Genomic DNA, 25,313 nt, shown 5'->3' with positions numbered 1-25,313 from the left:
AATGTGTTTTAACCCTTCCCTAGCCTGAGTTCACAAGTAGTTGAATTCACTGACAGAGTACAGTGGGTGTTCATGAACTAAAAACAATTAAATCATATTAAATAGGGTCAAATATCTGAGAGCTTCCAGAGACCACTTGCAGTGTAAGTTATGCAATATTTGTTGCATATCTTTTCACATGAGGTTCTAGTGCTGGGGTACAAATACCTGGTCATGTATTTTGGGAGGTGTTAAGGGCTGCAGCAGGATGGACACGATTTTTGTCATTCTGAGCAGTTTTAGCCTGTCATCATTTGGGCTTGGAATTTGTTCCATGGAATGCTGAAGCATTAAACATCTGGGTTTTCCTTCAGCAAGGTGTGGCTATCCATAGGAATGCTGACTTGGGAAGGGGGGTTTTGATTATCAAGGCTGTTTCTTAACCTTGTTATCAATGGAAGTTACAACTCCGTGGATAAAGGAAGCTGTGACATAAGGAACGTACAAAATGTGGAGCACAGGTTGTTTTAATCACAGAAGTGTTCAACTTGTTTCAACGGATAAGGAAATATTTGTGAATCTTTTTTTTTTAATAGCACATTGTTATAATACTTTACATATACACTGTACAATAATTCTTTTGTATCCAAGACTTTCATACAGAAAAAAAAAAAATAGTTCTATAAAACATTCCGTAGTTCATTGGAAAGATTTGGAATAAAACACGGGGAGCTCTTAATCTGCAGGTTATCAAACAAGGGGCAAAATTCTGGCAATTCTTTTGTTCTTGTACATTCATATTGGCAAAAGGGAACCTGTTATGCCTTGGAGGACACAGGGGAGCATTGCCAGCCCTCTGTGCAAAGCATAACAGAGCAGAGCAGGTACCTCCAGGAGGTTTGTCCCTCGTCCTGCACGAGTGCCAACCCCACAGACTCTTTACAGGACAACTGGTGTTTGTTTCTAAGCAACAGATACATGAGACCATGGCAGTTCAAAGCTGTGAGCGTGCAGGGTCGGATGGAATGAGCCTCCAAGGGTTTGTTTGTTTTGTTTTTTTAGGAAGTGAGCCCTTCAAGGTTCGCTGATGTCGATGAATTCCTTCTCGGGGGGAGGCCCCCCTCGGTACCAGCTGCAGGTGCCGTCACTCCTCTTGATGCAGGCGTAGTGCTTGGCCTGGTGCCCGTAGAGCTTCCTCTCGATCAGCCAGTCTGTCCACAGGCACTCGTTGGGGGCCGTGATGGAGCAGGGCACCATGTAGCACGTGGTGATCTGGGGGCAAAGAGCTCGGTCAGCACCCTGCAGCTTCCTTTGGAGCGGGGTTTACGCTCAAAAACGCGACTGAACGGCGCAGGAGGGAGCAGGCATTGCTCTGCTCTGCACTCACCTTGCAGCCACAGCCCATCTGGTACCTCTGGTTCAGGCTCTTCTTCTGAGACAAGGATAGATCATCCCACGGCTCGATGTAGTTGCACAAATGGATGAGCACTTTGCCGTCGCTTAAAATCTGGCCTGCGGCATGGAAAACACAAAAAAAGCAAGGCAATAAAAATGTTTTCTAAACATTGGAACAGGAGTGTAAGAAGACCTCAAGTTTTTAACTAATTGCACCAAATTAGTCATACTTAAAACATTTTTTGGAATTAATTTAATTATAACTGAGAGAATACTCTTCTGATTGCATGCTGGGTAGATGTAAAAGATTGAAGAAGGGTATTTTTCAAAAGATGTTGATAATCTCCCTGCCAGAGGTGCATGTGAATGCAGTGCTATGTTAAACTGGATTTTAGGACTCTCTGGAAAAATCTGTGGTTACATTGAAGCCCAGACCTGCAGACACACAGGCACGTGTTGGCTCATTATGCATGTTTGCATTCCTGGGAAAATCAGTACTGTTGGTTTGAATTGAATAATAATGGCAAGTACTGAATCAAAATTCCTTCTCTTTATTAATTATATCATCATTGACCTTCACTTCCTTTGGAACTGCTCTAAGATTGCTGGAGGAAGGATGGAAAGCATGTAAGACCACGCTATAACTGCAGCTGAACACAATTTTTACATCCCATTGTGTTTGCATTTAGTAGACAAATGCATTCCTTTTTAGCATATTTTAGCAAATTCACTCTAAGCAGTTACTTCTGGCTTTCCAGGAACACTAACTGTGTTTCATTTTACCTGTAAGAAGATACTGCTTTTTGTTGTTGGCTTCTAGTTTCACTCCACAGAGTGATGAATCAAAAGGGGTGTAGACATACTGGACATCCTTGAGCTTTTCAAATCCTTTAAACATCTGAAAATGATCAGAAACAGAGAGTCAGTAGTGGAAAACAAGCATGAAAAAACAGTCGCAAACAAGAGCTGGAAGAGGTACAGGGCATCTCTTTAAAGAAGGCTCCAAAGTCTGAATTAATATGAGAAAGCACCAACAATTGGAATTTTCTCTCCACTTAATGAAACACATCCAATAATTCTAGGAGGAAATTAGGTAGGTCTTCATTTTTTAAATGATAGCTTTTAAAATGTGCTTTTTCAGTGCATTTAATGGCTTGCTAAAACTTTCTCTTCAATTTATATTCTACTGGCATCTTCCCTTTGAGGAGCAATGCAGAGACAGCATTCACCCCAAGCAAAATGCAAATATTTCTCGGTGTATTCACGTGGGGAATTTTCTCTTGACCTCTGTGGTTGTTGGGATCTCCAGGGACACCTAACATGCTGAAGAACTGAGCATTTTCTGAGCATTGTTCTCATGTTTGGTCACTAAAGCAAAGTAGTTTTCCATATCCAAAATTCTCACCAATGGGACCTTCTCAAATAACCGCTGGAAAACTTGATCCAGCCCTTAGGATTTACACCCTGCAGCCCCAAAATGGAGAGATTTGGGATCAGCACAGTTTTCAGACTGGCTGCCCCTTAACCAGCAGTTTCAACCCTGAAAAGAAATCTTAAATGAGCCATTAGAAGATCCAAACAGGCTTGGCTGTGTCCAAACACAGCGAGGAGGGAGCAGAAGGTGCTGCTCAGCCTCAGAGTGGCTGTCATCACCTCGTGTGCCACCACCAGCCCGGTGACATCATGCCACGTGTTGACAGCTGGGGACAATGGCAGGGGCTCACAGCTCTCCCAGTCGCAGCTGGTGTCACTGGAAAATGTGTTTGTGTTCCTCAAGCCCTCCCAGGAGATTTAAATAGTACAGGCCACTAGAAAATACACTGTAATGTGTTGGTTTTTCTGAAGACTTGTTTATGGAGGGGGGAAAAAAGCCAACGTTGCTGTCACCGCGCTGCCGATCCAAAAATATTAGATGGGGTTTGAAATACTTCAGAGAAAAAAACAAACAGGCCCAGCCAGAGCAAAACACAAACCAAACTGGCACCCTGTCCAAAGCAGCAGTGGAAATCACAGAAAACCTCCGTAATGATGAGGAAAATGTGTCTGGGACAGGGCCACCACGTGAGCTCTGCACTAGTCCTCTGCCTCAAGCTCTCTCCACATTCAGAAACCTTCAGGAGATTGTAGGAAACAGCTTTTCCATGGATGTCTCAGCCCTTGATCTCAAATTTGGGGGCTTTATGCAGACAACACACCTTGATTTAGCTATAAAACCCCCTAAATATGCATAGCAATGCATAATAGAGATTTAGTTAATATTTAAATGAGTTTGGTGTTTGTTTTGTTGCAGGTATTTTGCTTGCTTGGTTGGGGTTTTTTTGAAATTCCTGCCTGACTTATCTCTGGTTTTGACCTATATAATTGTTACAGCATTTCTAAAGATTATAATCTTGTGCTTAACTCAGCAAATCATATTTAATCTTCTCAATCATAGCCTCCCATCTCCTAAAAGCGTGGATTTTTCTCCATAAAGGGATAGGGTGGTTGGATTTGGTACTGCATGATCCGTGTACACCTGAGCTCCTGGTGAGACTTTACTGAAGCAGGGAAACAAGGTGAGGATTTGGGGGATAGAGAGATGTGAACCTGCTCCTAAAGTCTGTATGGACACTGTCCCTGTCCTCCTGAGGGGTGTAACCAGCACCAACACGTCTTGGCTTTAAGATTTGAGAAGGAGTATGATGACCAAGTCAGTTACAAAAATATTATGGAGAAATATTCAATTTCACGTAAATCATATATTATCTTCTCTCTTTAATATCATGCTGTAAATATTGCAAGAAAAGAACAATAGTGGAAAACATTTATGGCTTCTTGACATGCCAACCCAGCCCTATAAAATGAATAACCCTGTTGTCAACATTTTTTTATTTCTGAAAATGAATACCAAAATAATATCCAATATTTCCATCTAGAGTAGCAACGTTTTAATGCTAAGCCTAATGCACTGGATTTAAATCAGAGAGACAGAATTAAAGCCATCCACATTAATGGAACAGCTCAACAACCCTGAGAGCAACAGAGCAGAGAAACAGCACAGACTGCTGTTACAGTCCAATACAACCTCCAAAGACTCTGTGTTCCCTTTCCAAGAGAGGAGAATTGATGAGGGAAATGTGAATATCTGAGTGGCCCAAAAACACTCCCCAAAATTCACACTGAGGTGATAATCGTGGATGAATTGTACAGCTCCAAGGGGATGATTGGGCAGTCTGTTCTTGCCTGCTGTGTTACACAGAGCACATTCCTGGCCTGTGCCCCACCCCGTGCCTGCTCCTGCACTGGGCTGTCCAGAGCCCCGTGGTCAGAGCCACTGGACATCCACAGGACCCTTCAGTTTGTAGGACTGCAGGGCACCAGGAGGAATCACCAGTAGTGCTTGGGAGAAGGTCAGAACAGCGAGCAGAGAATATTCTCCCCCTGCACACACACACTGAGGAGTTAAATTCTTTCAAACGCTGCCGCCTGAGGTGAGCCATGGTGTGACCAAGCTGCTGCTCTGGGCTCAGTTACTCAGCAAACAGAGTCATTGGCCAGCAGCTTTAATTTTTACCTCTGTGCACCTACCAATCAGATCCTTGGGATGTCACAGCTTGCCTCCCCCTCTGTCACTCCTGTGGGGTTTATCAGGCACAGTCGCCTTGCTGGGTTTATTCTGGAACCCCCACAGAGGGTGGGCGGGTCACAGAGCTCCTGTTTTCCAGCCAAAATCCTTCCCTTCCCAAAATCCCTCCCTCCCTGGAGCAGAGAGCTGGGTCCTGAAGTGGTCCTGAACCCCCTCTGCTCAGATGGAAGGATTTGAGGGCTGGGGGCTGTCACTGTTGTTAGTCTAAGCCTGTGTGTGATGGTGTAGAGCATCTTTCATTAAAAACCACATCTCTGCTTTGTCCAGGCCTGGCTGACTTGCCCTCTGAACTGGGCTGGAATTAAACAAACATCTCTTACTGCTGCCTGAGTTCTGAACAGGCCTCCACTGGTGAAAATTAGGGAGAAACTCCAAAGCAGCTGCCATACACAAATATATTTCAGAGATTTCACACAGAGATTCTTGTGCTGGTGCTGAAGAATGGGATTACAGACTGAAAATAATCACTCAGATTAGACTTCTCATTCTTCTTGTTTGTGCTGAGGTAGAAGATGATTTGCATTCCTATCAAGTCACCGAAGTGTTGCAGAGTAGCAGCAGAACATTAAAGTGCCAGTGGGAGGAAAGGGAATTCTGTGGCATTGATGTACTTATTTCTGTAAAGAAACACTTGAATATATCCTTAATATTTAAGAAGACAGAAATTGGCAGATGGTGAAGAGCTTTGGGGTTCATTTTAGCAAGGTAGAGACTGGCTTGTAGACGTTGCTGTAAAACCTTAACAGAAATCATGTGTGATAACCATCCTTATGAAGACTTTGGGTTATTCTTGTTTACCACAGATTTTTCCTACTTAAACTCCTGTGAGGGGGTTGTATCAGTGGATACAATATGAATGACTGAATTTTCTTTTGAAAGCATGTAGCCATTCATAATGATCTTAACTGCTCCCAGTAAATGAAAATATTATACGCTATTCATAGTTTATGGCTTATAGTTTGTATTTTAAATGTAAATATTAAAAAATAATATTCAGTGAAAAATAAGAGATGAAACCACCTAGAAAAACAACCAACTAACCAAATCAAACCACCTGTGCACACTCACACATTTTAATTTAGAGAGATTACTTCTTGTGTATTCCAGAAAAAGGTAAACCATGATCATTTGAACATCAGCCAGAGTTTGACAGTGACTTAAATGGGATCAAGATATATATTCTTAAAATGTATTAATGAAAGTATCTGCTTATTGGAGCTGAACAAATAGTGGAAAAATCCTGTGAGATTCTGGATATGTGCCTTTGGGTGTTTGCTTCCCCAGTAACACTCATACAAGTGGATTTTTGTTTATGTGAGTGTGAGGGAAGGACTCCTGCCCTGCAAATATCCCTGTTCACAACAAACACAGGGTTTGCTCTCCCAGCTGGAAATGCTCCCCTCTGTTTGGAAAGTTTGGATCATCCAGAGCTGCCACAGCATCAGAGCACAGGTGATCAGGAATCCTCCAAAACCAGATGTACTGACACCACTCACAGGATAAAGCACATTTTTTGGAACCTTCATAAATTATCAATAACAAAATTTCTCATCAAAATATCATTATTTAGCAAAAACCACCCGGATGTCAGAACAGCTTTCTTTTCTTTTTTTCATCCCTCCTTTGGTTTATTCTGTGTATTTCATCTGGGTCTAACTGTGGAGGCAACTGGAGCAGCTTTTCCAGCTTCCCAGCACTTTGGGCTAAATTATTTTGGGCTGAAATATGCAGAGGTTATCAGCATTGAACTTCAAAAAAGCTGAGTGATTCCATGTACCTTTATTTGTTTGATTTCATACCGGATCATTTTGTGGGTATCAAGGGGATCATCACTGGCAGGAACCACCTTTTCACTGGATATTTTTGCTCGGATCACTGGAAGAGAGAGAGAGATTGAAATGCAAATGAGCAGATGCCCAATTTTATGAGCAAAAGTGAAAATTACATTGATAGATTTCAGCATTGTTTTGACACTTCAGCTACAAGTAGATTTTAAAGATTTTACCATAAGAACACCAGCTGAGCTCCTGAAAACAAAAGCAAGTGGGCTGTCTGTGATGTAAATCTGAATTCCCAAGAATCTGGAAACCACTCAGTTTTGACAAAAACTGTCCATCAAAATCTCTGGAAGACTTGAATCCCATAAAATTTGACAAAATACCCATCATTATAATCAGTGAGCAGAGGAAAGGGACACTGCTGTTGATGACAGAATTGCTGATCAAATAAACACACTTGAGGCATCACCCTGAAAGCCTGGGCCAGGCAAGATGAAAGCATTGATTTCATGCCTGAAATCAGAAGAAAAGTCTTATATTCACTTTTCTGAGCCTTGACAGAGCACACCATTAGTTGTGTTGACCTGGAGAAATCAGTGCTCCCTGTTTGGATGCACTTAATTTATTTCCTGTTCTTTCATCAAGGAAAGTAGGAGATTTTCTGGAAGAAGAAATGGATTCTTCCCCCCTCTCTTTGTTTGAGGCATCTCTGCTGTATGTGATGTTTAAAATGTACTACAGCTCTGGCACAGTGGTTCTAAGAATATGGTACGTGGCCAAAATTCCTCTGGGGATTTTTATCCCCCCAAATCAGTGAGAGCCCCAGGTTTGCTCCATTCTGGATGGCCACTGCTACAGCTCCTGGGTTAGAACAGTCTGTGCCTGTGGAGAAACACTGGCAAAGGCCAGAGCAGAGGAAAGTTTTGTGACTTCAAAATCACATTTCCTCCCCAAAACCCCCTCATATCTTTGCTAGATTGACCTGGTTTTTATCACAGTAAACATCATAGTTAAAGAAAAGGAATAGGAAACCCAGCCGGGTAGAGGTCAGTCCCACCTCACCCTGGGCAATTCCCATTTCCTCACTAATTAGCAGAGCAAACCAGATGGAATAACCAACGTGATGCAGATGCCTGCAGCTTCCAAGCTCCAGCCTCTATCTCTTGGCACCATGTTCCCTCCTCCTGAGCCATTTAAACCCTTTTTGAGGAGCATTTTAGACTTATTGGGAGGAAAGAGTTCTTTTAAGTACAAGCAGCAAATTCCTCATTTCACGTGGTAAGTGGCAGCATCTCTTTAATCATCTGCAGATGTGAGCAACCCCACAAATTAACTGTGTGTCTGCAGTGCTCTGGTCTCCTTCCAGGGGAAAAGTGGTGTGGATCGTGTGTGCTCTACACTGCTGGCAGGCACAAATTAGGATTGTGTTGTTTTGTTTTGAGGTGCTCTCCTTTTCATCATTACTTCCTAAAAAAAGAAAGGGGTTTTCTCATTAAAGAGTCTGTTCAATTCTGAGGGAAAGGGCTGAGAAAACAACATTATTCTCTCAGAACCATAACATGGTTTATATGCAGTAAATCTTTTCCTGCCTACTCAATGTAGGAGAATTGAAACTACTTTCCCCCTTGTGTTAAATGTTGCAATGTTGTGCATTTCTGTATTTTTATGAAATTCGACTTGTTAGCACAGGAGAGGAACGTTATAGATGACCCCTGATAGCTCCAGAGGTCTCCGTGGAGTTGTGCAAGGCTGAAAGTGTAATGTCCTGGGGTTCATCATGAAGAGACCCTTTTAGTGCGTGTGGAGAAGAGAATGAGAACTATTTTTGTGTTGTGTGTGTTTCATTCATTTGTTTGTTTGCAAGAAAGCTTCCAGACAGCAAAGGAGGGCAAATTGAGATTTTCTTGGGTTTTTTTAACAGTAAAAAAGTTTTATTGTCTACATTTTTAGCTATTTGGGTTTTACCCTTCTATTCTCCTGAAACCAAACTCAAACACACAGAGATCTTTTGGGGCCTTTTCATCCCTCGAGTTTCTCTTTTTTTTTTTATCTGTGCATTAATATTTTTTTGCAATCAGTGTCGTCTAGCTGTCTCCTCAAACCTCTGATTCATGTGGTTGCTTCTGTTTTTAACCACAAGCACTTCCTGCAGGAGCATTCCTGGGCCCGGCCATCTCCCTCTCCTCACTCGTGGTTCAGGGGTGGTTGGGGCTCAGGATTCCTCCGAGTCTGCACTTCTTTTCAGGACACGGTTTCAAGTGTTCCACGGCTGGCTTGGCCTCTCAGTGTGAGTGAGAACAGCCTCTGGTTGTTCAGTAATAATGTCATTTTATCTGTCAGGCAGTTATTGCTTCCTTATGAGGAATTTGCATATATGGAATACACATGCCCAGACTTAGTGTTCCAGTGCCAGTAATTCCGAATGCCTCCGATTCGTTCTGCACTCAAAATACAGACTTCAGTATTTCAGTAGGAGCATGGAGCTTTTCTGTGGGACTCAGCTTTGATAAAATGCAACTTTTTTGTCCCCACTTTGCAGCTGGAGGTTGTCTCTGGTGACTGAAGTGAAAGGAAATGAATTCGAGCTACAGGAGGACCATGCTCGGCCCTTGGGCACTCAGGGTTAGAAATGCGTTCAGAAGATATTTACTCCTCCTTTCCTGAATAACAGGGAACCTCTCCCAACCATTTGTACATCAGCAGAAGATCATTTTAACCGGGTAAAAGACAGAACATACCGAGTTTATCATTTGATACCTTTGTGTTTATACAGTCAGGAGAAAAGTGAGGGGTTTGTACCACACAAGAGTGTTTCTATGCAATAAGGGGTAGAAAGTTAGGCATTAACAGCATCTTTCCCAAACCTGGGTGATCTCCTTCTGGAACTAGCTGCACTAATTAATACCCCTAAATAAACTGTGCCATCACCTTGTGTGTTAGAGGGTTTTGTGATGGTGAGGAACTATTTTACTGAGGGCACATTTCCTTCTACTGGGTAAATTCCCTGCCAAGAGATTGATTCTACCCCACCACAGTGACAAAAGCCATGAAATATGAAGGGAGAGAAGACACAAAGAGCTGAGCAGTCACTGGAGGGCCCATTCCAAGGCACAGATATGGATGGAATCCGGATAAACCAAATCCTTGAGCTTTGACCACTGAAATTCACATATTCCCTGAAATTTGTGTCCTTTTTAGACTCTGAGTTATTTCTAAGACAACAACAGAGGGAAAACTGTTGAGTGAAGAATTACTGTCATTGGTACAAGTTGGTATTATTAAATAATATATTCTGCATCACAGTATCTAATATTTTATCTAATATTGCTGTGCTGACACGAGTGGTAGGATTATCCTCCTTAAGCTGCTTTTCACAGTCCGAGTGTTTGAAGAAGGGCAACTTTACTCAGCTAAAGGAATCAACTTTACTACTCCTTAAAAGAGGAAAGGAAATTGGAGTTTACTCCCCAGATAAATCTCATAATCCTAGAAACAGGAGGTAAGGAGAAGATAAAAAATGGATGAACAAATGATGTCTTTTCCCCCAGTATCTGTTAAGTACCAGCAACTGCACAGTGAAAAATAATTATCGAGGAAGATATTTAAGATATTGCTAGATATAAGAAAAAGAACTTACATATTATGTATAAATCCTTATGTGCATTCTTGTTTTAAATATATAAATATCAAAATACAGAAATATAGAAATATGAAAATGTATAAATAGACAAATATATAAATATATATAAATATAAAAATAATATATAAATATACAAATATATAAATAATATACGAATATGCAAATATATAAATATAAAAATATGTAAATATATAAATATAGAATATATAAAAATATAAAAATATATAAATATATAAATCTATAAATACATAAATTTATATGCATATTGAGGAAGAATCTCTTTCAGTTGTGCCTGCAGTTCACTACAGCTTTTTTACAGACTACACCACAGCTCTGTGAATAGAAATATGATCTCCATCTCCTCTCAAGAAATCCTCATCCTCCCAAGAAATCAGGAAAGTTTAGCTCCTGTCTCACAAGTTTATAATCAGAATCAGCTCTGCTACAAAAACCTTGAAACAAGACCTCAATAACCTCGGTTGACAGGAAAAGATGTAAGCTACTGAAAAGTTATGATAATAACTCATGAAGCTCTGCTTTTCTCTTATATTTTATAGCCTCAATTTAGCCCTTCCATTTAATTACCTAAAATATAAGGAGCAGTTTTTGAGCACTTCTTCCTGCCTGTCTCTTTAATGTCTGACACTTCAGTCAAGCTGCTGAAAGATGTTCTTGCTCTCAGAGGGACAAGGAATAAATGGCACAAGGAATAAATGGCACAAGGAGAGGGACCTAAATAAAAGCGTGTGGCTGTTACACAGTTGGGCTGGCATCCTAAATGTAGATAAAAAGCACCCAAAAAGTGCTTTTCTGAAACACCATGTCAGTCAAAGGGTGTGGTATGAAATGCAGCATAGCTATGGACACAGAATCTGGATTTGCATCATTTTGAAGGCCCTTATATTCCAATTAACTTCTCCATATACAAATCTGTCCTTTCACCTAAATGGAAGCACTTTCATACACAACATGTAGATGTTTCTGCTGTAAGATTAATTTGAATTTCTATTATCTATCTATCATCTATCAGAACTTTTTTTCCTCTTTGGGGTGCAGGAGCTTAAAACTTGCTCCATAAACGTCTCCAATTCCTAGAAGATCACACCCAGAATTTTGGTAAAAGGAAAATCCCACAGTGACAACTGCTGGAGCCCCAACCACAGAGACCTCGAGTTTATGGAAACTCAGTTCAAAAACTCTTCTTGTCCAAAAGTGATGGGTTTTGGGGGGTGGGGGAGAAGAGGGCTTTGCTTTCCTCAGAAGTGTATATGTAGACTTCTTTTTCCTCAAAAGAAGTTATTGAAAGAGGATTTTGCCTCATTGCAACACTTTTGTGAGCTCCAACGCTGTTTTACAAATCCAAAGGAACCCCAGTGCCCCAGACATGGCAATCATTCCTGTTCCATTGGCCCTTTTCTTGTTCCATTGCACTGCAGCCCTTCCCATCCCAGGCTACTCAAACATCCCAGGCTGGGACATGGCACCGACGTGTCTTGGGTTTATACACTGAAAGAATTTGTCAAAAGAACGTGCGAAAGAGTCCACATTGGGGGTTTGGAGCTGTGAAGGTCAAGTTTCCAGGTCCAGTGGTTTAGAATAACGGAATAGAATTCAGAAAAATAGAATAATGGAATAGAATTTAGAATATTAGAATAATATGAGAATAATATGAGAATAATATTAGAATAAAGCAGGAAAGAGCTGCACTGGCTCTGGGCTCTGCAGGCCAGGTGGCAGTGGCTGTCCCTGTCCCTGGGGTCACAGGCTGGGGTTACTTCCAGGTGTGTTGTTTTTCCTTTATTCTGCCTGCTTAACTGGCTGTAGCAAAATAGAAATGCATTCCCAGTTCACCTGTGGCAGTCTTGACAACTTTACACCGCCTGGTAAAGATGTGTCTGTCTGGTTTTAAGGTCTCATTTAACTGTTTTTCTACGGTTTATTATTTTAGACATGTATTTTTTTTTACTTTCTACATTTATTAGTTTATATGTCCTAGTTTATTTTGTAGTCATGTAAGGGAAGTTCCCAGAACTGCTGCTTTAGCTAATCAATGGTGTAATACTGATGATTTTCATTTGAGTATTGGGATAGACCACTTAGAAATACCCCTGTGCAGTGCTGGTGCCACAGGATTTTTTCCCAGCCAGAACAAAACCCAGCCAAGGGTTTTCCATTAAGAAATTTTCTCAACCAAAGGATGGTGATTTCCTTCAGGGTTTACTGTGGGATTAAGAAAGAAGGGGTTTTATTGACACCCTGTCACTGCAAGTGCTCAAATTTGTACTCTGTAAGAGAAGATGGGGGACAAGGGGGATAATGAGATTTTCAGCAGTGCCCATCTTCAGTTTGGGCAGTGAATGAATTCAGAGGGTTCAGCAGGAGACCAGAGAGGAAGCTGGAAATCCCAGGAAGGGACTGGAATTCTTTCCTCCCCTCACCAGAGCTGCTCCAGGGGGAATGTCGGTGTGCAGCCTGGCCAGCAAACACCACTGCAGCTCAGATTTGCCTCCAGCTGAAGTCAGGCATCTGGAACTGGCCAGGAATTTAAATGTGAACAACCAGAAAGCAAAATAACTTCAAGTTTGTGAGCAGAACCCCATCTATGCAGTCACCTAAAGCCCTAAACCACCTAAAGTTATGGTAAAATAATGCAAGGAGTCCAAGAAAAACTCTGGAGAGGGGGTGTGACCACATTGTTTCATCGACCTTCTTTGTGTCTGGAGGCCATAGAAGCTGAACCCCATCTATTATGGCCCACTCTTGGTCTCTTGGAGGAGAATAATGGCAAGAAATGCTATCAGAGCTGCCAAGGAACACAGTCAGGAACACTTGGGTTTCAGGAATACACAGACATGACAAAAAATATTCTTTAGATAGGAAACTAGACATCTGAGACACTGAACTTTTCTTGCAGAGAGGGAACAGAGTCAGCAGGAAAGGAGAATGAATAATCAACCTCAAAAGAAAGAGAAATCTGCACAGAACTTGTCACAGCAGACCAAAATCAATGAACCCCCTTAAAGTGATGCTGCACTGCACAGAAAAGGTAGAACAGGTATCTTGGCTAGAATTCCAAATTAAACATGGTCTGTTGGCTGCTGATTTAAATTGCCCACAAAACCTCTAACTTGTGCAAGAGGTTGTAAGAGTCTTTCTCTGTAATTTAGAGCAACTGTCCCATCTGCCCAGCATTGCCACTCTCCCTTTCTCTGCCCTCGTTTAACTAAACACGCTGGATTGTTCAGCTGTGTCAGGGATTTTCTTGCCACATTTGTTTATGGTAAAGCTTTGATTCTCACCAATGAAGAGAGCAAATTAACTCGCTTAAATATTCATGTACACACAAAATATTAAAATTTCTCGGAATACGCATGAGAGGAAGAAAGAAGCATTGGTAACTCTGATTGTAACTCTGATTGAAGCTCACAGGTATCACCAATGCTGCCAAAAGGAGGCAAAAATTATTGATTGATTGGCATAAAATAATGTTGGAAAAGGAGTAATTTAATACCCAGCGTGTACCTTTACATACACACTGATGTTTTTAAAGCAGCTTATTTTAGAGATAATTTTGGGGAGAATTAAGGGTTTGTTTTCTTTGTGTTCCAGTATTTGATCTGCACATGTTGGCTTCCAACAGGAGTGGCAGTGGTGCTGTGTCAGTCATTTGAAATCTCTGGGAATGTCTGTGTGCATTCCATACATCCCTGGGAGCAGGGACCTTTTCTGCCACGAGCAACCATCCCTGCCAGTGCCACCAGGGTGATGTTTTGGCTCAATAAATAGCCCTTAACCTGAACTGTTTAAAACCTTTCCAAAGCAAGTCCCTGGACAGCAAATATTCTGGTTTTTTCTGCCCATGTGGAAGGATTTGCCAACTACACTCTCATGAAGATGCCAATATTTTTTATCCTGTTCCCACTCGTTTTCCTCTAGTTTGAGTCCAAAAGAAAAGGCTCTGCTGGTGCTGTAACTCCATTTCACATATTTTGAGGTGATCTGTATTGCATAAGAAAGGTTTGTACTCTGAGTTTGCAGAAGGTCTCCTACTTCTCACTGTTTCAGGTATCTGCTTTTCAACTTGGTGGCTGGTGAATCCTTATCTTTTTTTACAATAAGCAGCCTGAGCTGAACTCAGGCAACTCTCACTTTTGCAGATTAACTCCTATTTAATTGCATCTTTCAGAATCTGCTTGTTATGAATTTACTGGGGTGCTTCCAGTCAGATCCAGACCTCTGCCATGGGTGTCCAAGTGCTTTACCTCCAACTGGCTTTGCTGGGAGCTTTTAATCAACACTTGCTGGCCACCATCACCACCTCTGGAGATAGTTCAAAATATCCATTTGGATATGGATAAACCATCTGGTTTTTAATTCTTATCCAGAAGATTCCCAGTCTTGGGGCAGGAGTAGGCTGGAAGTGGAGTCTGGGTGCTGGATGAGGACCGATGTGTGTCAGGATGGTTCGGGCAGTGTTTTTGGGAGGTCACAAATGACTCCTAGATCCCCACTGGAGCACTGCCAAACTATTGGTGGTGCTGCCAGGCTGGGGATGAGGTGGATACAACACACTGCCATGAGAAAAAATCTGGGAAACCTTTCCTGTCACAGCCTTGGAGTGCAGGTGTCCCACACAGGCTTTGCCTTTGATGCTTTCAACATCCAGGACCCACTCTTTTGCAGTGTTGTTTCTGAATTATTGCACAGCTTTGAATAGTTTCAGACTCCAGCAGAGAGAGAGATGTTTACTTCAGGATCTGCTGAGGTGCTACTTCATCCTGACTCTTTCAGGAGTGGAAACCTAAGATTAAAGCCCTACGTTTTTATTTCTCTTTTGAGAACCAGCCCCTGTTGAATGTTCTTTGAATTATTTTTAAACAGCTGAAAAAGAACAAATGTGTCTGGCAAATGTCTCATCTATCAATTAACCTTTCAACAGGACAGAGTAGCAAACAGTAGCTTCATTTCCAATCTGTAACTCAACTCAGATGTTTGGGGCTGTGGGACAAGCTCAGTTCTAGATGCAAGCACAGTGAGCAGCAGCAAAGCTGGCCCAATACTGAGTGAGTGGGAAAAAATCTTCTCCTCTGGGTTTGCAGGATAGATTTCTTACCTGTAAGTCTACATTGTCACTTGACCCAAAGTCAAGGAATCTTTAGTTCAGAAGATGTTTCTGCTAGTTGGGATCTAAAGGCAGTTTTATTTTTCCTGCTCTGTATTTTTGTTTCCTGATATTCCATCCATAAATGCTCATAGCCAACTGTAAAGTAACTGAATCATCAGCACAGTAATCAGCTGAACCACGGTTCTGAAATCTTGAGAAAGAAAAATAGTGGAGCTTTGTGGACTATTTGGACACAGTTGTTTTGGATCTGTAAACACAGAGCTTGTTGAAGAATTTAACTGTACCTGTAGCAGGATTTTCCCTTTATTCTATGGAAAGCAATGTATGGAAGAGCATTTCCAAGTCTTGGTGATGCTTCCAGTTGCATAAGAAAAGGGTGGTGAGATAATCCTATCTGTACCTGAGAAATCAAAGCCTTACAGTGAAGTTCATGACTTGGACTAAAACTCCCCAGAAACTTTTGAAGAGTGAAAACCCCATGAATACCCTCAAAGTTAAGCAGATACCAAGGATTTTTTAAGTTACCTTGTGATATGGGTATGAATTTGCAGTGCATTATTTCCCAGTGTAAATGCTTTGCAGAATTTGGTTTCTCTGTAGGGTTTTATTTACACAGAACTGTTCTAGTCTGCATCCAAACTGCATTTCCCGTTCAGGCATCCAGGTCTATGTTTAAGCTCATTAGGACTCTCAGGTAGGTCAGGATTTTGTGCATCTCTGTGTTTTTGGCTCAGGATGCAAAAATTCCTCGTGTTGAAGGCAGGAGTTGATTGGGTTTGGCTTCCTTGTTAAACCAGAAGATTATGTGGGTTTATTTTTTTTTTAAATTTAGAAGAATACATTCAATTTATGACGGTGAGGTTTTAAAATCTCACTTTTATAAACATTCAAATAGAAGAGGCGAGTGTATTTTTAACGGAAGTGTGGGATTCTTTTAACTTAAATATCACCTAAAAACTGCCCTGATTTCCTAATGTTGTTCAAGGTCAGCTTTATTTTCCTGCACTGTTTTCACAGCTGCTCCTCATGTTACCAGAAACATTTCTCTCTGCTTCACAAGCCTCAGATACCACATCATTTGACTGGTAATCAACATCTGCCTAATTTCAGCTGAAGAATAACACCCTCTTTATGCTCCAAAGACTGCAGAACAACATGCATGATGTTATTGTGGATTTCCATTCATGGGGACATGGCCCTTCCTCGGGGCGGAAGGAACCCCACATTGCTGAGATACTTTTTAATGAGAGAGTTTGGGATTAAAGTTGGCACATTAATAGGATTAAGAGCTTGGCAGTCTTTCATGTTTTCTGTTTTATATTATTTAATCTTTGTTTCTAAGCCTTAGTTTTGTTCTCCGCTCGGTGTGTGTAGAATGTTGTTTTTGAAGTGATGGGGTTTAGTTTCCCAGAATTACAACAAATGCTTTTAAATAAAAGTAACTCAGCTTTTTAGTTTTCTTCTCCTGAATTTAGAGCACACTCAGCCACAAGTTGGGATTACTGAGTTACTTCTAAGTCAGGCAACCAGCACAATTCTCCTGACATTTCATTCTACTACACAATAGCCAGCTCTGGATTTTTGGGTTTTTTTCACTAAAGCTAAATTATGTTACAGTTTTCAGCTCTGTTGTAATTGACAGGAATGTTGTGCTCAGTGGGTTTGGCTCCTTAAAATCCCGTCCTGTTGTTCAGTTTTGTGATGCCACCTCATTTTACAGCTACGACTTTGAAGTGTTGGGAACACTGCCATGAAAATCCAGCGAGCAAAGGGAAGGAGAACGACTGGGTTTGCCCAGAGTGAGCCCCATTTCCGTGCTGAAAAGGCAGGATTCTGAACACCACTCATCTACAGAATACTGGAAATAATTTCTTAGAGTTGCATGAGATTGGCAGTGTGATTCAAGTCTAGAATTCAGCGCTGAAAAGTAACTTAGGACACTAACTTTACATGGATTTCTTAAGTTCTCAAAGTGTTTGCTCCCATCCTAAACCCTCAAGTAGACATAGGGTTATTTGTAGGTCTTATTCAGGTCTTACTCTCCCTATTCCCAAACAGGAATTCCAGGCTCGATCCTAGGAAGCTGTTTCACTGATATTTTAGTGACATTTATTTTCACTGTTCAGCTGCAAAAGGAAGGACTCACTGCTCTTCCCACAGTGGCATTCCAGGAATTCATTGAATGGGAATACCGAGGTGCTTCACTGGACCTTCAGGTACAAACACACAGAATTGTAATCAGTGAGTGACACCACAGCATTCCTGCAGCCAGAGCAGCCAGGTTGCTTAGGATTTTTGCATTTTTTAAAGCTGTTTGAAGTTTCAGGCTGTGATTCCAAGCAATTTATATGTACTGCCATAATTCCTGAATTGCCATCTGTGGGCATTTTTATCAGTGATGGGCCTTTGCAGGGTGCCAGGTATTTTTTCTTCTCTCTAAATGCATCAGCAGCTACTTTAAACTAAACAACTTCTTAGAATTCATGCTGTCCAGTTTATTAAAAATTTTATTTGAAAGTGCTATTAATATGTATAAAAGTATTCATGAAAGACAGTAAGAAAAATTAATTTGTATTTATTTTGTACTTAAAGAAACCTGTCCCCTTCTCTGTAACTGAGTTTGACGGGCACTGTACAGCCAAGATAGGTTGAAATGTCTATTTCTCAATAATTTTTGTTAATGAACCTAACATTTGTCATCTAACAACAGGGAAGAGTGATTGTTAATGATTCCTACCTCCCAACACTGCTTCCTGAGCACTGCTGGGACACACAGGACTGGAATTCTGCTTTCCTCAGCCCCTTGCTGAGGAAAAGGCAGAGACTTGCCTCATTTCCAGCCCCTCTGCGTTAAACCTCCCACCATGAGTTTTGAGATCAGGATCATTTTAGCTTGTTTTAGGGGGATTCATTGGTTATGGGTTCTGGAGATGTAACTGGCAGCATTCTCCCCCAGTGGCACCAATGCTGCCTCCCCACTTCCTTTCCACAAAAATCCTTGCAGGAACCTTGCTCAGGTGCAGAGCTTTGCCTGGTTTTGGGACAGAGCTGGAACAGCAGCAGCCCAGTACAGCATTTCTGCCATCCAATTCCCAATTCTTGGAGCAGAAACTCAGCTTCCACTCCTGTGTGTGAGCCCTGAGGAATGGTGACTGCATGTTCCTTCCTGGTCGGTGACAAGTGGCTCTGGAAATGTGCATTATTGGCACTGGTTTGCACCCTAGGGCAAGAAGGGGTTGTAAAGCAGTGGGATCTGCCTCTGCTTGGCAGGGCAGGAAGAGAAATGCAGATCATGAGTTTTCCATGCTCTGGGGAGGTCCAAAAAGCTGTAGGAATTGCAGGATTGCCCATGAGCCCAGGTCAGAGGGTATCTGGAAGCATTGCCCAGGGTGCTTCCAGGCGCTGTCTTGCCCAAGCAACAGCATCAGGAGGCCGGATTTTTAATAGGATTCATAAAAACCTTCCCAGAAAGCCAAGGTTTGTCATACCACAGCCCTTTGGGGTGGCTGTCACTGCTGGTGTGGACACTGTGTCCCCAAGGACATGAAGGGCAATGACATCACTGCTAAATTTGGTGCCAAAGCTCCCCTGAAGGGAGGACATGCAGTGACCAGACCTGCCCAGTGCCACTGCTCACTGTGAATAGAACACAGCAGAGTAACAATAAAACATTTCATTTCACTGTTCACCTTTCCTCTCCTCCCTTGGAAGAAGCACCGTCCCCATTTCCAATACATTCCCCAACCCTGATTTTTCCCATCAGGCAAAAATTACTTCCCACCTAATAATGTACAAATTAATCCATTCCAGCACAAAACTGGATTTTATAGAGCAGAGAGGCAAAACTGTGGGACACTGAGCCATGAAAGTTTTCATTTGAAATTCAATAATAAAGAAATAGCATATTGTGACTTTCTCCCAGAGGAGCTGACTCTGAAAACTTAATTCTGGCATATTCAAAGCAAGTTTTTACTGTTATGTTTAAATGTGATTAAAATTTAATATATCATCTGGCACATCTTTACAATGCTTGATCTCAGTGATCTTGGGAGATTTTAATGGGCTGAAAAGGCTGCCAAGCTCCAGCTGTAATGTTTCCATCCTATTCTGAAATGTGCCACTCTTCTCCAAGGCTGCAGAACTGTTTTCTGAAGCTATATTATATATATTTGTATGCAAGACCTGTTAGTCATCGCTGCTCAGCAAAAATATAATTCTCAATATATTCTTAAGAAAAAACGACAATAAGATGGTTGAAATCAAAAAGAATACAAAAAAATTTGAGGGGAGCTGGTGTTACACAGCTAAGAAATGTGAAGGGTTTACATATTTGTCCTACTGTCCAAAAAATAGCCCAAGGGGAAAAACCAGCATGAATTTAAAGTGCCAGACTTTAGAAAGGAATCAGTGCTGTCCGTACCCCATTTCTGTCTCCAGATTGCCTGATTTGAAGTGCACACTGGTGTAGAACTGAGGCCAGGAAGACAAATTCAGTGGCAAAAGGGAAATCTGTTATCTTGGCACTATCTGGTAAACTCAATTGCATCCATGTTTCTCTCCAAAGAAAGGCAATTATCCAAAGGGTTTTTGTGTATTGGCTTGGCACTCCAGGGCCTCACTACTGAATTTGTTATCCAGCACCTCCTTCCCACATTTTTATGAGGAGAAAACCTGGGCAATGTGGTCAGCACTGATAATTAGCATGGACATCCTGTCTAATTAAACCTCTCCATTCCCAGGGAAAGTCCTGTGGGAAAGCAGAGGTGTTCTCTGGGGGCTGAAGGAATTCCGCACGTGTTAGGAAGGCCCCAGCACCATTTAGAGGAGCACAAGAGGGATGTATCTCTGGTTTTTTGTAAAAGGCGTGTATCTCATGGTGCCAGGCCCTTCCTGCTAATGAGTTACCTCATCCTGGAGTGAAATTTCAAACTACTGAGAAGCTCATGAAAATTTCTCATATCAGTACAAAATCACATCCTCTGAAGGCTCTGTGGGAAGATGAACGAACCCAAGGTCAGATAAACGGCAGGACTGGCACAGCACTCCTGATTTACCCTGGCAAATCCCATGGCTCTTCCCATGGTGTCCAACCCTTAACGCCTGCAGGGCTCTCCACTCATCCCTGATTTCAGCTGAGGTGGGACCAGGAGCTCTCCCTGACTCTTATCACTATCAGGTTGCTCAGGTTCTGTGCTACCTGTGGGCATTTAGAGCCACGAAAACTTCCTGGCAGTGAAAGACAAAGTGTCCCAGCACCAATCATCTTAACAAAAGCCAAAGCCAAAGAGCTCGTCCCAGACGTCATTAATTTCTCTGCTTGTTTTCCCTTGGATCTCTCAAAAATGCTGTTGCTGGGGGGCTTTGCACATTCAATTAGAGGTTCAGGTAATGTCAATTCAATCCCCCCACTTCCATCACAGTCATGCTGAAGGAAATTGCAAATGTTACATTTACACCGTGGCTGAAGGACGCGTGATGGTCGGCAGCTCCGTGAGCGAGCCCGAGACTTTATCTCTGGCTTTTCCCTGGGGTTTTGGGTCCCAGCATCTTTATTTTAACAAGATGTGCTGGGAAATCCTGCAAGGAAATCCTCGGCCGTGTTTGTGGGTGCAGAGGATGAATTCAGTAACTGAAGAACTGGAGCACTCTCAGCAAAGGGCTGGCACCAGGGTGGCCCTGAGGCCACAGGTGTGTCCCCAAGGCACAGCCCCAATTCCCAGGGGAAGGGCAGTGCCTGGCCAGGGCTCCAGCCCGGGGTGCCCCTTCCCGCCGGGCACAGCTCCTCTCCTGGGCACAAAGGCTGCTGGCACCGGCCTGGGGGAGCTGCCTCTGCCAAGCAGAGTTTCCTCTCACACAGGACAGGCAGCTCCACTCCAGCTCCTCCAAAGGGGTTTTGCTCGGTTTATGCAAAATATTGTGGCCAAAGCATATCCAGTAATTGAGCCACAAATGCTTTGAGCAGGTTTTATGTGTGTGTCTATGCAAATGCACACACAGAAATATGTATACATTCATATGAAGAATTCCCTTCATCTCCCATTTTATAATATACAGAAATGGTATTTTAAAATTATAGTGAACAAAGGGATCCTTGACACAAACATTCCTCAGCCAAAAGAGGAAGTTTACTTAGATAGGAATATTTATAGGAGTGAGAGCCTGAGCATCAGGTCCAAACATTGTAACATAAAACTATCTTCAGCTTTTAAATAAAAAGTAGCGTGATATAGTTCCTATTTGCAAAATATATCTAAGAATTGAGTAAATATGAATTTATATCATCAGAATGGCTTCCCTAAGGAAGGCAGCCCATAATGAATATTTTGAGTTTCCTTTATACGGTAAAATTGTTAATTTTGGAAAATCTTTACGTTAAGTCTGTTGAGAAGCTGTCACAAATGCACAGGCATGCAGCAGGCTGCAGCAGTTAAATGTACACGTATTTAGTTGTAGCACAGCTTTTCTTTCCTCTCGCTCCTTGAACACCCCCAAGCGTGTAATGCCTGGTGGAGGTACCTCCACGAAGGAGATTGCTTAACACGGGCAGATTAAAAACCAATTTAACTGATGGCCACAAACAGAGCTTAGAGTTTGTCATGGCCACAAAGATTTTCTGTCACGGCATAAAAGCAATGAATCAGTATGCAGAAGGGATTGCCTGCCCCATAGAGATGCTAATTCTGTGACACTTTGGAAACTCATGTTCTACATTTACTGTTCACACCCGATGGAAGCCAACCAGCCTTAGCCTGAGCTAATGAAATCAAAAGGCTGCAAAATGTCACATTTTTGCAAAATGTCCCATTTTCTCATCCCCGTGCAGCCTAACTTTGGGATCTTTAGGCTCTTTCTGTAAGTTATTTGACAACCACGGTGCTGCCTGGCTGTCATGAGGCACAGTTGTCCCAAAACCGGAAAGTCACATTCACACAGAGCTGCTGTAGCCAGTTTATCTGCAGAAAATAGAGGGCCTATCAGTTTCCTGCTCCAGATGACAGAAAACCACAAGAATAAATTAAAGAAAGTATAGAATAGCAGAACAAAGATCAAAAGTTTCAGCAAGTTAGCATGGGGGACTTACATTTTGTGGTCCTTTGGTTTTGAGTTGGTTTTTTTTTCCCTGAAGTGCTACAAATGCACAGTTTAGACATTGCAGGCATATTTAGATAGGAAACTTCATATATAGCAGACACTGCTAACAGCAGATATCTGAAAGCTCAGGTATTCTCTAAGTTAGGACCTAATACAAAAATATATAAAAGAGGGTAAGAGTAGCGAGAAAGCCGCTCTCTAACACAGCAACCCCAGCCATTTACAACCACGAAACATTCCGGCAGCGCGCGGGAAGCGGAGCGGCTCCTGGCACCCATTCCCCTGCGAAAGGGCTGCGCAGAAGAGCTTCCAGCAGCCCATTTCCCCGCACCCCTCGCTGCCAAAGGGCCCCGCGGAGCCGCGGGCGGACTCACCGAGCGCAGCATCGCACAGCAGCTGCTGCGGGTGCGCGGGCGCGCAGCTGCAGCCGGACACGGCCGCGGGCAGCGCCGCCAGCGCCAGCGCCAGCGCCAGCGCTGCCGCCCGGCTCCCGGGGCTCCCGGGGGTCCCGCTGCCCGCTCGGCTCATGCTCCACACGGGGAAAGGCTCTCCTGGCGCTGCGCGGTGCCCGCTGCGCTGGCCCGGCCGCTCCGCGCTGTCGCTCGGCGCTCGCTGCGATGCTCGCGGTGATGCTCGCTCCGAGCGCCGCCGGGGCTCACTGGCTCCAAACTGCCCTGACATGGGACCCTCTTATTTATGGCCCCGGCGCCAAGTCCCGGCTCCGCCTTCCCGCAGTTAAAAGCTCATTTATTGGTGACATCGGCCCGGGGTACCTCGGCCGGCAGCGCGGGAGTGGAAATGTTAATCGCCAAAAGCCTTCAAAAAACCAGCTTTTACGAGGATCTGAAGCTGATTTTCTCACCGTTTTATCTCGTTCGAGTAAGTTTGCGTCCACTTTGGATTTAAAAGCCAGCCCTGCGATCTGATTTTGGGCAAGTAAACAAAGCTGTCCTGTTTTAGGCTCCGTTTGCATTCGCAGCCCCCGATCTTCCCCGGCACTTCTGGGCATTTTCCTGAACTGCCGTCCCTGTTCGCAGGCTGGACAGAACTTCATTCATGAAAAGGAAACCTCTCAATGCTCTGCTTGTGAGCCTCCAACAATCGCTGGTTACAGGGAATAATGAATTACAAATAAAAGCTGCAATAAAAAGCATTTTAAAAAAATAATTTCATCACAGATTTAGTTTGAAACAGCAAGGAAAAATATCCCAGTGTTTTGGAGGCACGGCTCTTTCCCTGCATTCCTTATTAATGCAAATCCTGCTCAGCACAGATCTGTGCCTGTATTTCCTGGCTGATGTTGTACGTGGAATACACACAGAAAGGCAGAGTTCAGGAATCCTTTCCACCTTCAGAGCTTCGGTTGCTGTGGCGATCTGGATGTGTGTAACCTTTGAGCACCCTCTGTTTATAAAGAAAAACGTTTCATGAGGAGGCAACCCGAGGTTTGATTAGAGAGTAGTAAAGAACATCTCTGGATTGACGTGCAGGACAGGGCTGCTTAAACAACTCTGGGTTTTGTCACAGCCCAAATCAAGCCTAGGAATTGAAAATTCATTAACATGACCTGAACCATTCCAATCCACGCTCATGAAAATGTATTTTGTTGAGGCTGAGATTTAAGTGTTCCCAAAGTAGCTTGTTACCTTTAGAGAGATGTGTACATGTTTCACAGCAGCAGATTTATTTCATTTCTGGACAGTTATACAAATATTAGTGCTCTGATTCTTTTTCTTTTTAAATCCCATCCCCCTCAAGACACACTCTGTCGGTTAGAAAAAAACCCACAAATATTCAGAATTATTCGAATTGGGTCTCATTTTTAGACTTTACATCCCCACTGAACACTGAGCCAGGAACCCTGTACACTATGTCCTGATTTCACGCAGCCATACTTGGATTTTTTACTTTTCCAGTCCAAAGTTTTGGCTTCAAATCATAAGGTTGGATCCAAGCCCGGGACTAACACCTGAAAATAATTTAGACCTGTTAACGTCTCTGTTCTTACCTAGAAGAAACGGACTTCTTTCAGGAGAGGGAAAAGATGAAAAAGGCTGGAGCCTTGCGCAGGAAGTTCAAGCTGCAGGAAGACAGTAAAACACCCGGGCAGGTGTGCCAGGGGTCTGGGATCAGCACCTCTGGGACTACGGATTCTCAGGCCTCACTTAGGGCAGCAGGACGGGGAAGTGATGAAGGAATTAATTGGGAGCCATTGATTGGTTTCCATACGACATCACAGGGTGGCTGTTATAGGTGATCTAAACAGACCAGTTTGAGGGCTGCTCCCACAAAATTCAAATAATAAAGAAATATGCTGGGCAAACACTCTTCTCTACCTGTCCCTGAGGCACGTTTTGTCCAGGATTGTCCAGAACAACACGTCCAGCTATGTTCAGGGTGTCCTAAAGGCTTTTATATCTACTACAATCAAACAAATTATACAATCAATAGAAGAATATTATGCTCAGAACAAAATTTAAAAGTAATTTCATGACAAGTCACAAATTAGAGGTCCACTGTATTTTAGATATAAAAGAGGATTAAATGCTTTCAACTGAATGTGTGGAAAGCAAAAGTGCTAAAACTAAATCTCATGTGCCAGTTGTGCAAATGCCATTAATATATGTTAGTTACGGTCTTACCTAGTGTTGCCTGCAGGGATAATTCAGCTTCTAGGAG

The 25,313-nt window shown here is 42.7% G+C and overlaps 2 protein-coding genes across 2 annotated transcripts in view; one reads left to right on the top strand and one right to left on the bottom strand.

Moving 5' to 3' along the window:
- Positions 1-25,313, top strand: part of SYN2 (synapsin II) — a 153,613-nt gene that overhangs the window by 79,773 nt on the left and 48,527 nt on the right. The gene's annotated exons all lie outside the window — the stretch shown is intronic.
- Positions 491-23,330, bottom strand: TIMP4 (TIMP metallopeptidase inhibitor 4). The gene is made up of 5 exons (XM_042026720.1): positions 23,009-23,330; positions 6,777-6,874; positions 2,158-2,272; positions 1,367-1,491; positions 491-1,251 (listed from the first exon to the last, which is right to left on the bottom strand). The coding sequence occupies exons 1-5, from the start codon at positions 23,313-23,315 to the stop codon at positions 1,054-1,056; spliced, it is 843 nt and encodes a 280-aa protein (XP_041882654.1). The 5' UTR covers positions 23,316-23,330; the 3' UTR covers positions 491-1,053.

This window comes from Corvus kubaryi, unplaced genomic scaffold (assembly GCF_017639235.1).
Source record: "Corvus kubaryi isolate FWS band 111438036 unplaced genomic scaffold, C.kubaryi_AGA036_p1.0 37285, whole genome shotgun sequence".
Taxonomy (NCBI): Eukaryota; Metazoa; Chordata; class Aves; order Passeriformes; family Corvidae; genus Corvus; species Corvus kubaryi.
The sequence above is the reverse complement of the archived record's forward strand: the minus strand, read 5'-3'. Positions and strand labels throughout refer to the sequence as shown.